General features: G+C 42.7%; 1 protein-coding gene across 1 annotated transcript in view; it reads right to left on the bottom strand.

The window, feature by feature from the left end:
- The window catches only part of FAM13C (family with sequence similarity 13 member C), a 54,893-nt gene extending 43,689 nt beyond the window's left edge, over nt 1-11,204 (bottom strand). The window contains exons 1-3 of the mRNA XM_026069972.1: nt 11,143-11,204; nt 6,179-6,235; nt 4,307-4,505 (exon numbers count right to left, since the gene is read on the bottom strand). Of these exons, the coding sequence (XP_025925757.1) occupies nt 4,307-4,505; nt 6,179-6,235; nt 11,143-11,204 (318 nt within the window). The remainder of the gene's footprint in view (nt 1-4,306; nt 4,506-6,178; nt 6,236-11,142) is intronic.
- Nucleotides 11,205-13,967: the final 2,763 nt, after the last annotated feature.

Below are 13,967 nucleotides of genomic sequence, written 5' to 3'. Positions count from 1 at the left end.
ATCTGTTCGCACACTGACTCCCTGGAGTATGTTCTGAGCATATGCTTCCTCACCTCTTGAAGGCCAATAAATCCTAACTAATTTGATTTTCAATAGATTGCCATTGCAGAATTGCTAAAGAAGCTCATGAAACCATGGGAAAGATGAACCCAAAGAGCTGGAACATAGCGGTACAATCGCATCCCAGCAGCCTGCCTCTATCCCCACACTTTGGAAGGGATACGGCTGCCCCCGTACTGAGCTCCTGCCCTGCAGGAAATAACTGCATGCAATATCCAAGGAATAACTTTACTCTACTGACATTTTATCAGCTGATATGTGGCCAAGTGAATTAAGTTTTATTAGACTTGGTCCTGTTAATCATCACTGTAACTTCAAYAGCCTTTTCTAGATCAAGACCTAGGGTACCCGACCACATAACTACACTTGTGTCCAAAACATCCGAGGCACAGGAGTTGTACTTCAGCAGACTGAGAGCCTCAGGAAGGTCAAGATCCCCAGACTGGCTGCCTTTCCTCTACTTGAGCACTGAGGTCTGTTTCCTCTCAGTGACCTCTCCGCTATGGAAGTCCCCTGGATTTTCACTGCTAGAAAGCACATAAAATTGGCTCCCATCCAAACAGACTTTGATCCTTCCAACACATGCAGCAAAGTAATTCATTTCCCAATAGCCTGTTCTTATTTTACTGTGACAGTTTTCTAAAGGAGCAGCTCGTGGTCTTATAACACATAGGAGTGAGCAGCGAGCATTTCCTTGGCTTATCAGAGCAAAACCTTTAAAGAGGTATTGTCCCTGCAATATTGTCACTGTCTGTTTTTGATGCCACAGCAAACTCCGGTTGGGAAGGAGACTACTGAAAAAGCACTCTATCAATAAAATCCGGGAAATGAGGATGAACAGTTTAATCACCATTTGCAGAACATCATCCTTTCCTTTTACTCGGGCATTGCTGTTTGTCAGCTCCTCATTAGCTGCTTTTAAGCACACCATTTATCCCACTGAGTGGCTTGGTGGCAACAGGCTTCGCAAAAGGCAAGGCATATGCTATTGCATGGAGTTTCAAAGCATTAGTCTGGCTACTCCAGATAATAACAACCTGCCATATGTATAATCAACAGCTACTAGAAACAGCAGTACTTCACTTCCAGCTTCAAAGTGGAGAGAAGCAGAAGCTACCAGCTCACCACTAGGGCTCTAAGGCAGACAGCCACCTCAGGGTTTGAAGGACACAGCACRCCAAGGATCTCGACAAGAGCCCCCCACAGAAACAAACCCTTTGCAGACCACTTCTGCAAGCAGAGCCTTGTTTGTTACAGGAGCATTAAACAAAGCCTCTGAGCCAGATGCCCACTTCTTCAAGAACAAAAACCCTCAAGGTTCCTGAAGATGCAGCAAAGCAAGCACTTCAGGGTCAAGGAGCACGCACACCCTTACTCGTGTGAATGAAGGGTATGTAAAATGAAGGGCTGGGCATATGTYTTCTCTACAATGGCTTCCTTCTGCAGACTTCCAAGGGGCAAACTCTGTCCCCTATAGCAAGCGCCACTGAACTCAGTGTAGATAAAGGTTATCCTTTGAAAAGTCTTTCACAGTACTAGGGTACAATTCCCTCTATGAATAAGTGGAGTTCCTGTCATGAAGTGATGTTTTGCTTTGTGTTCGTCTTTTATAGTACTTTCAAAGTTCTCTCAAGTACTCCTATCAAATCAAAGGTAGGATAAAACAGTGCCTACACATCTTATCTCTTCCAGTAAGCCAGAGGTGGGAGCAATGGCTAGYGTGGGGGCCCAGGACCACTTTTATCTTTCCTAATTCAAGTCCTGGAGTCATATGAAAGTTATCTGCCTGACCCCATTTTTCTTTTTGCTTCCACAGACTGCACGTTTGAATTGCACTGGCATTTTATGGCAGTCTAATTATATGCTCAGAAAGTTTCCCATGAAAGAAAATCAACATTTTCAGTTAACCTCTTCAGGCCGATAAAATGTCATGGAACAGAGCAAATCTGTGCCGTGTTAGCATCCGTTGAGTAAAAGACACCAGCATGACATACAGAGGGAGGAGGCAGACAGGTGACACAGAAAGTAGCTGAAGAAGCAACAGATGATCTGTGAGACGGATCTCTTCCTCTTYATGACTTGTTGATGACTCCTTCTCCTGATGTGCCTCCACTTGCTCTTCATAGTGCACACTTCCCTATCATTCTTCCTATCAGCTGATAAACATGCACACCTCACCTCCCCATATTTTACGCAATATTTCCTACTAATGCAATATAATTACAAAAAATCAGCATCTATTGCATCATCTCAGGGATGAACTCCAGCAAAAACATGCAAGAAGATCAGAGCAAGAGCTGATGTTGATATTCTGAAAGAGACTGTGATAACACCAGTGGGATGTCATCTGCTTTTATGCTTTCTTCCAGGATCTGAAAGGAGACTCCTCACTTTGAAAGGTGAGATGTGCCATCCAGAATGATCTACTCCTATTCAAAAYTTGAAAGAATGGACCAGAATCACTCCTCATCTATGAAAGGTTCAAAGCACTTCAGAAAGCGCTCTGCAAATTTCTRTCCTCAAACAAGCAGTAAGGAGTGTCAGAAAATAAATAGCCAACCATCCTATGCATAAAAAAAGAGCTGTAACTACAGAGGTCTCCCAGGCCTTGTCTCTACTACAGCGTGCCAAGCTACCAAAGTTAACATCAGCTGTCTTGGGTACCAGAGTATGTCTAGGCAAGGAATTAAACCTAAATCAAATCTCTCTCCTACACTGAACATGAGACATAATTTAGGAAGCAGCAGAGCACGGTGGGGAGYGAGGCACTTCCAGCAGCTGCAGGGTGCAGGTAACTCTGTAGCCTGCACAGAGCAGTACCTCCAGAGTCAACAGCAGAAGCTGGTTCATTTCTAGCCTTTTTTTTATAGCCTTTGGAGAAGCTGAAGTTCTGCTTCCCTCAGCTCAAGCCAGCAGCGAAGCCCACGGGCAAATCACTGGCACCCGACGCTGCTGACTGCTCTGTGGGCGCAGATGCTGCCAACATCCTGGTGGGCTTGTTGCCGGGCTTCAGGCGACAGCTGAAGCAATCCCTCCCTCTGACACCCTTCCGAGGCAGCCCTAACGAGCACCACAGACTAACGACCTGGGGGTTGGCCACTGCTTGGCTTGTAAGTGAAGTTTAAGGGTCTCATTCCCCACTCCCTTGCACTGCCTGCAGTCAGCCATTTCTACTCTAGAAGCAGAGGTGAAACCCTGCTGAAGCAGAACGGCAGCATTTAAAACTTATTYCTCACAGTTGTTACTGCAAGGCCACCAAAGAATCCAGCATTAACTGCAGTCACTGCAACAGCAGACCAGCACTCACCTAGCACTCCAGGAAATCCTTCTAAAGGTAAAATTAATAAACTGCAAAAAGGAGGTAATATRCTCCTTCTCAGTGGTATGATGGAAAGGGCACCTTTGACTCTTAGATGAGGTCAGTTCAGCTGCCATCCAGCAGCCCAAAAGCAAAAACACATTCAAAGATTGCCTGCAAAAGTCACGTTATTTTCTGAACCCTTTGAGAAACCCCAGCGTCACAAATAAACCAAGTAAAAGGCTGCACAGCTTGCAGAGGCAGCTCAGGGAACACTAATTTTTAAATACTGTGTTAAAGGACCAGTTTCAGGGCAATCTTCATACAGAAAGGGAATACACAAGTTCCTGTCCCTTAACAGCCCATTCTCACACACCAAAAAGCTGCAGTAATCACCTATCCACGAAAATAGCTGCAAGAGAACTCTCAGTGCCGAAAATAGAGTTTTTAGCAATGCTTAATTTGTTAGGAAACATCAGTAAAACAAATTCTTTTGAAATGTGCTTATTATTTAAAGATGAGAAAAACAGAAAGTAAGAGAACGTGTCCACAGGCAGCCAAAATACCAGCACAAGAGATCCTCAGTTGGTCAAATTAAAAAAAAAAAGCAGAAAAAAATCTAATCAAGTTCTGCAGTTACCAAGATTTTACATTTGGTGCAAACAGTCACAAGAAATCTAAAGTGAAAAATTTGCACATCTGCTCTCACGTTTGCACTCCCTTCTGACAGCCGTCCCAATACACCCCTCTGTGCAACTCCCTGGCCAAAAGGAACAGTCCATCATTACAGCTGGGTGCCAGGGCTGTAGGTCCCTGGAAATGAGGGTGGATTATTGTGGGATCACAGTCAGATCATGGACTGCCAGTGAGCCCCACTCTGCATTTCAAAAGGTATCTTTGCTCAGACTCTGCCATAAACCTCCCCTTGGTAAGTTTTTTTTTTTTTACCTGACTTTCCTCATGGCTTTTTCCGTTTTCTAGCTTTGCAATGGGCTTAGGCTTTCTTAGCTTTAAGTTGCCCATTGCAGGTTTTAGTGCGCAGTCAATTGCTGCCTGCTCCTTGTGCTGCTGGATGTCTTGCAAAGACAGCTGTCTTTCTTCTAAAACTGCAGCATTGTCTGGATAATTTTCTTTGTTATCATCATCTCTGTAAGAAAATAAAAATGAAATGCATCAGGCAGGACTTCAGACAGATGTCAAACCATTACAAAGGAAGAACAGCAACAAGTTCTTAGCTATTCATGGAATTTTAATTTCACCAGGCTGAGTTGTCTACATACCAAACAAAAACTGCATAAGTTAATAAAATGGTTCTCTCTCAGAGGATACCATTTATGACCAAACCACAGTAGCTAAACTACTGTTAGTATTATTATATATTCATCTATGAAGCCATTAAAATAAGGCTAGTTGTGAGAACAAAAACATTCTCACATACAATAATTCCTCCCTATGGCCACACTTTTGCATCCTTTCAAGGGCTTCTGGACAGAGCGAGGGAGGTAGACATACGTATGAAGTAAGGTTTGAACAGCTGGAGATATATTTGGGTGGAAGGGATAAGTATCAAGTGCCAGGCCGAAACGTGAACCAGGCCTAAACCTAAGCCAAGCCTAAAGTTTGGAGAAAGGTCAACCTTCCTAGCAGCATGTCTGCTTGTTTAAAAAGACCCGGTGTTGCTCTTGGATGCTCGACTAAGAGCTGAATCTGGGATAGATGAGTTCAGTCTCCATCTAGCCCCGTCCTAGGACGCCCTTGTGAGCTCATCCCTACCCAAGGGACTCAACGTGGGACGGGTCTAACGCCTTCCACCATGAGCCTCTCCCCGGCACGGTGAAGAAAGCCCTCCCACGCAGGACGCGGGACTGCCTGCTTCCCTAGCACTGCGAAGAGGAAACTGCTGCCTCTCCGAAATCTGCCTTGGCTGGCACTTAGGTTTCAGACAGAATTTCAGACCTCAGTTTCAACTAACAAAATCCTAATGGTTAGCTGAGAGATGACCTCTCTCCTGGTGTGAAGCTACCACAACTCAGGGAGTTAAGTTAAACCTCCCTGAGATTTTTTTTTTTTTAGAAAGAATAACTTGCTAATTCAACATTTTCTCTTAAGGATTCTCAGCCACCAAACTCGCTTCTCACCTGTGGCCCATCTCCATCCAGCTGGACGCTTGCAGGGTGCCTTTGGAGTCAGACACCATTGCTCCCCACCCCTTCTCCTGGGAGTTTGTTCCAAGGCAGTGGTTACAGTTACAGAGTAGTTTGCTTTACATCCTATGGGTGTTTCAACAATATGCTGAAGTGTAGCTAATTTTAAAGTATCATCTGATTAAAAAATCCTTCTGAAAGGTTAAGCTGCATCCTCTAGCAATTAACATATACTAGCATAGCCATGAGAGACTTATGCCTCAAGAACACTTCAGTTAAATTATAATTTGAAGGAATTCTTATTTACAGAGATGCTCTTCAACAAGCATAACCTTGCACCATTACAAACTCGCAACTACTTTGTACCAGCTGCCRTACAGTAAAAGTCAATATATTCATATCAGAGCTGCATCTAAATAAAAGTAATATGATGTGAAGCTAARAATGTAGACCATTATATATACTCATATAAGAACAATATTTAGTCCCAATATTATTTACATGTAAGTACACAAAGCAAATATGCATTTACTAGAAATACCAATAGCCTAACAGGTAATACCTCAGAAATTCTGCATTCCCTTGCAAATGGTTCCCTTTCTAAYGGTTTAAGAGAATCACTGTAACAGCTTTACTTGTTGCCTATGGATTTCAGACAAAATTTGTGGTAGAATACCTGGGGTTGGAACTGGCTGCTTGATCTTCATGCACAGGGTCTGAACTCCCATCACACCTTGAAAATGGATACAAAATAATTGCTGACTTTCTGGCAGCTGCAGAAATTTAGCTTTTAATAACATGACAGCTCAGCTCAAAATAAGTATAAACACATTTCTCTTTCTCACACCTTAGCTGGGGTCATTTAATGGCATAGCTTCTCCATGGTATTCTAAATCTCAGAGGAGAGAAGGTTTACAGTGTTAAGCATACACAATTTGGTATAKCTTTTTCTGCCAGCTGGAAATAATATGACAAAGAATTCAGCTGCTACCATAAAAAATACTGAAAAATTAAAGGAAATTCTATGTTTTAATTGCTTATAATATGCATCACTTAAAAAAAAAGAATTRCAAACAATAATTAGCTAAAGGTGTTTTTCTTCTAGACTCACAGAAATCTTAACAAGTGGAGCAGTAATTCTCTGTGGTACAAACAGCAGGGAAAAGAATCCCTAAATAAGTTAAATTATAAAGTGATCACTAGTCTAAAGAAGTGAACTATCAGAAAATTTTCAATGCCTAAAGAATCATAATAAATGAAACAATTCCATCCCATTTAGTTAAAAATTTCAACAACAGAATCTGTTCCTAAGCCATATAGCTGCATAACCAAAAGAGAACTGCTGATAAATATGCTAAACGCCCCAGTGTTGACCAGTATATCAGGCAGCATGGCTTAACTTTGCAGACTGATACACCTGCGAAGCCCAAAAGCAGTTTTTCTTCAAATACACATAYATGTAAATAAATAAATAAATAAATAAATGTCTATATAGGCATATACTTCTAACAAATATGTATATAGCCTTCCAGGGTGTTAGTCCTGGGCACGAGCTGGGGCCCTCTCCTCACGCCCTGCTCGCACTCGCGCGCTCAGACACTACGCAGGCCTGGATCACTTGAAGTTTGCTGGCAGAGGAATCTGCTCATTATGCGGGAAGCAGCCTCTACTTCCGCTGATTYGTTAAATTTTCAGAAGAGCTACCCAGCTTAGGACAGAGCACATTAAGTGATAAATTCATAGATCTGCATATTCCTCTTTCCCACTGTTCTTCTGCTAGTATCTTTAGCAAAAGCCAGACTGCTGCAGAACTAATTTAAAGGGACACTCAAGTGTTTACCCTTCCAGTACGTATCAGCGTTTGGGTGAAAGCATTTGCTGAACGTGACCTGAACATATACCCACAGTGGCAGATCCCACCTAATCACATGATATTCCTGCAAGGGGCACAGTTCTCCCCACAAGGCAAATGGGGATGACAGATGGAAGAGAGGGGTTGATTTACACATAAAATGGATAAATTCACTGAAGAAACCCAGCTCTGTTTGCCTCCTGACATCAGTCACATCTTCTCCTTTGGTCCAGTAATTATCTTATGGGTTTCTGACACCAGCAAGAGTAGGGGATAGGAGTCTAACAGGAGCGAAGAGGGAAGCCTGATATAAAAGGAAYCAGGAACCCGGATGGAAAACATGATGGAAAATTGCAAAGGAAGGAAGACGTGGGAAGGAAATACACAGGGAGGAGGCAGCAATAAAGGCAGGGAGGGAGCTGAGACGCGAGAGCAGAGTAAGATGCCACCAGGCATGCCGTGTGCCATGCCACAGGTGATGGGAGCCAAGGCCCACCGAAAGGGACCCTCTCCCTCCTCGTGTGCCACAGGCAGAGGAGGCAGGAGGAAGCAGCTCCTCTCGCCTCCTCTTCGGCCCAGACGAGGCTGCTCTGCCCCACACGCTGTGGCCATTGGTCCTGCAACACCATTTTGGCAATTGGGAGTAGTCTCTGGAGGGATGATGGGCAACTAAGCGTAGGTCGATTAGCTAAGGCTATGTGTGCATACCTGTGTGCGTGCTCCTTAATTTGGGAAAATGCCTTGGGGGTTGCTTTCATTGAGCTGGCTGTAATGAGGGTGATCTTGAGAAGCAGAGAGCCTTACCCAGCACCCAGCAACTGATGAAAGTCATAAATCAGGACAGAACTTATAAACATCATCAGTGAGCATGATTCAGTGTATTTAAATAACAGGAAAGCAGTAGAAGGGAAGGATAAGAAACAATGAATCAGAGAAGACAGAGAGAGTGTCCATCATATAATAAGAAAGATTGTGAGGAAATTCAGACGCACCGAATCTTAAATTGTTAATAGAAATTTTTCTCTCTGTAAGAATAAATATTAACCATGACAACTCACTGACACAAGACAGTGCTTGAGGCTAAGACTGTAGCAGGACCTTTAAAAAGATGAATTCATGATATAAAGAAAATATCCGCCATTAAAGCACAGAATATTTTAAATGGTTTCTTTAAGAAATGCAGCTTATGTGATCGTGCCACTTGCTTGCACATATGAACACACGCATGCACACACTCCTCTCCTCCCACCAGTAACTTGTAAATCTTGTTATCCAATTTCAGCTATATTTAACAGACAGAGGGATATTCAAGAACTGGATAAGGGTTGTGAAAGCATGTGGCCAGGTAGTGAAGACAGATTCCACTAATCCAAAAACTGCAGCAGTATCTCACTCATTACCAAAACAGTGCACATGCCAGAACAGCTTCAAATCATAAACCCATCTGGGCTGAAGCTTACATTGGGCAGGAAATCCTTTTCACAAAGCCAGTGGTGTGTATCCTTTTCCTTGAGTGCCCAATCTAACCACAGATTGACGGACACAACTCTTAAATGTAAATAAATCCATTACTGATCTTAGGGCACTGGCCAGAGTCAGGTCAAGGATGGGATCCCAGTCCAGACATACTGCTGCTCCAGTTCTGTAGGGCAATGCCGGTGTGCGTTTCTTCCAGAGATTTCTGGTTTGTCTTTTTCATTTTTTTTTACCCTTTTCACCCTTCCATAGGAACCATTTCAGTACAGCTAGAAATTGCCTCCTTTTGCAGACTTGACCTTTAAGATGCTCACATGAACAACTTCTCCTCCACCAGGCTGTATGCACGGCTTGCTGGGAGCGCAGCAGCCCTAGGCATTTGCCTTATCTGGAGAAATGTTCCTGAAAATATTGCATCACTGATTTTATATCATTCATGAAGTCCTGATTTTGCCTTTGCCACAATTTAAGACAGAAATTGTCGAATGGGGTTGACTAAGGTTGAAAGGCGAACTCGCTCTTTGTTCTGCTAAACAGAAGTGACCTCTTTTCAGACATGCCCAGCACAAACAACTAGTGCTGAAATCAGTAAGAATTGCATACTCTCAGCACTTCTCAAAAAGAGGCTTTGGTGAAAAGGCTCTAAACAGGATTTAGGGAACTCAACTCTGGAAACCAGGTTTGACTATTTGGAYAACGCTTTTTGATACTGCTGTTCTCGTTTTGTTTTCTAAAAGCATTTTTCTACTGCTATGTTTGTGAAGATAAATTTAAAAATTAAAGCCACTAAAACAAAACCAACAACAGCTTAAATRAGGGAGATTCAGCTTTCAGGCAGCTCCTGGCCGAGCCCCAGCTCCGCCAGGCTGCTGCCCCTGAGCTTGGCACCGCGCTGAGCGCATCCCTCTCCTGCTGCCCTTGCCCGGGAGCAGCATGGACACCACAGGAAGCTTTTCTGCCCTTGTGGCCCTTGTCTTAATGGTTATGTGAAGCAGCACAGAGAAGGGCCACCACCTTCATGTCCTGGACAACCCGAAGCATAGGGCAGATGTAGGGGCCTCTGCAGGGGAATCTCTACATGAAACAATGAAAGTACTTAAGGGACAGAGAAAAAGAAAGACAAAAATATGAAAAATGTAATTCCTGTAATCTGGCTATTCTTCTATGAAGGGGGAGCATCCCAAAATTTTATAGATCACAATTCATCACTTAACCAATGGGAACGAAGGAATATAATTAAAAAGAAATTAATGATTTATTAGCTTCTGTTAAATCTTTTGGTATTTACCACAATCACACAAAAAGAGTGACTAAATTAAAATATCAAATAAAGCAAGATAGGAATGTAAGAGGTTGAAAGTCATTTAGATCTCCATAAATTGTTACATCTCATTTGCTTTAGTGATTTTGACAACACTTAGGAATGGCTCAGACTGAATTACAACTTGGCCCTGTTTTCAAAATAGATTATCTCCCCACAACACTTAAGCAAACAGTATTTTAGCAATGTAAAACTCACCTAATACACAAACAAATCTATAAATCWTTTCCTTCTTGAGAAACTGCTTGGCACATTAGTGCTGAACAGTCTTCACTAAAAGCTTTTGAAACAATCAAAAGCATGCAAAATAATAATGTAGCAAACTCAACACCAGAATTGAAGTAGACTAAAATAAAACAAAGAACATTTTCTTTGTGATAGTTACTAAAGCCTTTGCCTTTCTAACTTTCTAATGTTCTCCCTTGGCTTGTTCTGTTGTCTCTTTGTAAGACACACACGCAAAAAAGATCAGCATATGCAAGAAAGTCCTCCTAATGGGTTTATTGAATTGATTGCAAAGAGACAATGTATTTGGTCCTTGATCTGTCTAAATAAAGTACAATTATTTTGTTCAAAATATTTGCAAAGATTTTTTTTTTCTGCTAATGCTTGCAGGAAGTACAGACCATGTGTTCTCAGAAAACTGACACACTCATGTTTGTCAAGATCATCGGGATCACAAGTGAGCAGTATTTTCATACGAGATTTACACTACACTGAAAATCATGCATTTAAATGTGATGTGCATCAAAAACATATTCCCCCAGAAAGTATTTCATTGCTAAATGGTTACACAGCATGCAAAGGCAGCTGTTTTATGCAATCTTTCCCATACTCTCAACAATATATTTAGATTACAGAAAACCAAACCAAAAAATATGACAGAAGGCTTGGGATTTCTCATATAATAGTACTTACAATTATTCTCAACAGTAGCTAAACTCATCATTCGTATTTAAGAATAAGGCACATCTTTAAAGTGGTCACTTACTCTGCTAAAGCTGTGGTGCTGAAGGAATTATCCTGAATGCTGAAACAGAAACAAGAAAACATCAGATAGGTCAGCAAGGCAGGCAGGCTCCCTGGCTCCCGCTCAGCTGTCGGAGCATGCACAAACATGGCATTGCGCGGCAAGGCAAGGCTCTKTGTCAGCTCCGCATGCACGACCGTACCTCAGCCCGCTCTGCACATGCTCGCAATCAAGGAACCGTAGGGATTAGCCCTACAACACTCACAAAGCCCATCCAGCAGCGCTTTGAATTAATACAGGGATGCAGGTAGTCTGTGAGGCTCAGAAGGGGGTCATATTCTTCCCTAACTGCAATAGTGCTGTTAAAAAAGGCTTGGGTTTATAAACAAGTATGTGGTATTCTGTTCTTTTAACATTTGTTCTATGTAATTGGCTCATCAAACACAATTTTTTTTATTACTTAAAATAGGATTGCTCAGTTAAGATCTCTGGAGGCTTCTTCCCTTCTTCTTTAGTGGTCTCTTACACACTCAGCTCATGGGCAAACCCCAGGGGAAGCTGTGAAAAAAATAATCTGGCAGGAAGGACAGTTCAAGTAGCAAAAGGTTATTAAGCGAACAACAAGCARTAGACGAAACCATTCCTGTGAAAGGAACAGGCTGCTGCCCTCCTGCAGCAAAATGCCTCAAACCTGATGTAATACACCCAGCACGGGTCAGCTCGGGAGAGAGCAAACGGCTCCCGGAGCCGCGCTGGAATTCCCCCTCCAACAACACCCCTCGGTCCCGTAAATACACTGCTGGATCATCCCAAAACCTGACAGCAGCAGGGGAAAAAACCCCTCACTGCTATGTACTCGGGGCTGGGAGGGGGCGGCGAAGGCGGTGCGGCGGCAGCGCGTTGCTCCCGCAGCAGCCCGCATTGCGCTCCCCCCGCGGCACCGGGAGCCGAAGCCGCGTCGGGGCAAGGCGGCTGCGTGCTGTACCTTGTCGCCCTCTCTCCCAGCCTTCCTACCCRACTCGCATGCACCGATCTGCTCTTTTCTTTCTCATATTTGTATGAGCATCTATTTATATCATGGCACAGATTATCTGGGGACTGGAATACTGTGGCCAGTTCATAGTGACTTCTACCCTACTGAGAAGAAGGTTTTGTGAGAGGAGGGTGAACAGAAAAGTGAAATTTGATGGTTAGCATTTGAACCTTGCCTTAGACATCTTACCTATGGTTACATTTTTTCCTCGCTGTATTTCCAGTTACTAAGATCTGACTGTACAAATGTAAACGTCTTTGTTGTTTCTTCTATTTGCAGGAGAGCACAAGAGTAAAGGATATGCTTCAGGCTCTTGTGGAAATCAAAAGTTCAATTTATGTGCTCAAAAAACTAGAGGGCAATTACAAAATTGTAGATTATCTTTAATAAGTCAATGTCATAATGCTTAAGTGCTTGGCTCTTGATTTTTAATGCTTAGGCTAGGTGCAGCAGGTATTTCAGTTGTGTAATGGAGGAATCCTAACTTTTTATCACAAAATCACATCAGTTAGCGTCACAGCCTGTTTGGAGCAGAGCTCAAAAAGAGGCTACATATATATCCCCACTACACACACATGCGCACACACACAAAAGGGGAATGAACATAGAATGCTCTTGTAAACACAATTTCTGTATTTTTACATACAAATTTAAGGTCCAGTTCTCCGCTAATTCATACCACATGCAGACATGCTGGTAGTGGTGCTTTGCTGCTGTTACTAGCAACACAATATGATTGAAGATCAGTTTGTAAAATAGGGATGATCTGGACTGAAACTAAGTTAAAAACGTCATCTAACTCTCTTACATTATTTGTATGAATGTCAGTACTTTACTCACAAACTTACTTCCATTTGTTTGAATGATCACGTTTTACCAGTGTTACTGGATAGTCTCTTCTTACAGGAGCTAAGGTTGTGAAATTATTCAACAAAAAGATTTCATGTAAAACAGAATAGTATCAATAAATGCATAAAAGTAAAGGCCAAATAAAACAAGGATCAATTAGTGTTTCACAGCTGAAGTTCAGCTGAGGAAGATGAAGCTGGGCTGCTCCTGTGGGAACCCAAGGAAGGAACTATGCTTGATTCACGTTAACTTTGCTTCTCTTCCTTTATTCCCAGGAGGAAAGAATTTCCCTCTCGAAGGGGAAAAGCTTATTTCACCACCGACGATGCCCTGGGTCTGTTGGCTGGTCCCCTTCTCGTTGCTGACTCCCACCCGTCTGCTGCGGGCAGAAGCACCCCAGCCTTCCCCTGCCGTCTGAGAGAGAGCCAAAGACGCTGGATGCTGCGCCTCTCGCCCCCGCTAAGCCCCAGTACAACCATACACGCAGAAATATTGCCGTTAGCTCCTCGCTTTCAGTAACGTAGTTAAAGTCACTTAGGCCTGAAATACTATAAAACATCGCTCTTTGACATATTACAAGTCTCAGTGCCAGATATATTTCTTCACCACTTTCAGATAATACATCAGGTCTCTCATCATGCTGAAGTCCTGATGAAAACAATGCTACACCTGTATGTGCATTAGCTTTGGGTTTCACCACCAAACAGCATCAGAAGTGGTATACTTTTAATGACCTTAAATTTTGAAGTCATTAAAATACATCTTCCTATTCTGAAAATAAAGCCTTTTTATCATTTTTTTCATTAGTTATACCAGACGGTTGGGCGATTCATATTTCTGCAAAATCTTGCTTATGGAAAGACACTTTCTCTCTCAAAAAGCTTCCCATTTTGCACCCAGTTTTATTTTCATCCTCTTTTGCCAAAGTTGGTCAAGCCAACATAAATATCACATGCCAAGTCTC

Source organism: Apteryx rowi, unplaced genomic scaffold (assembly GCF_003343035.1).
Source record: "Apteryx rowi isolate R43461 unplaced genomic scaffold, aptRow1 scaffold_30, whole genome shotgun sequence".
In the NCBI taxonomy this organism is placed as follows: Eukaryota; Metazoa; Chordata; class Aves; order Apterygiformes; family Apterygidae; genus Apteryx; species Apteryx rowi.
Note: the sequence above shows the minus strand (reverse complement) of the source record. Positions and strands in the feature narration are given on the sequence as shown.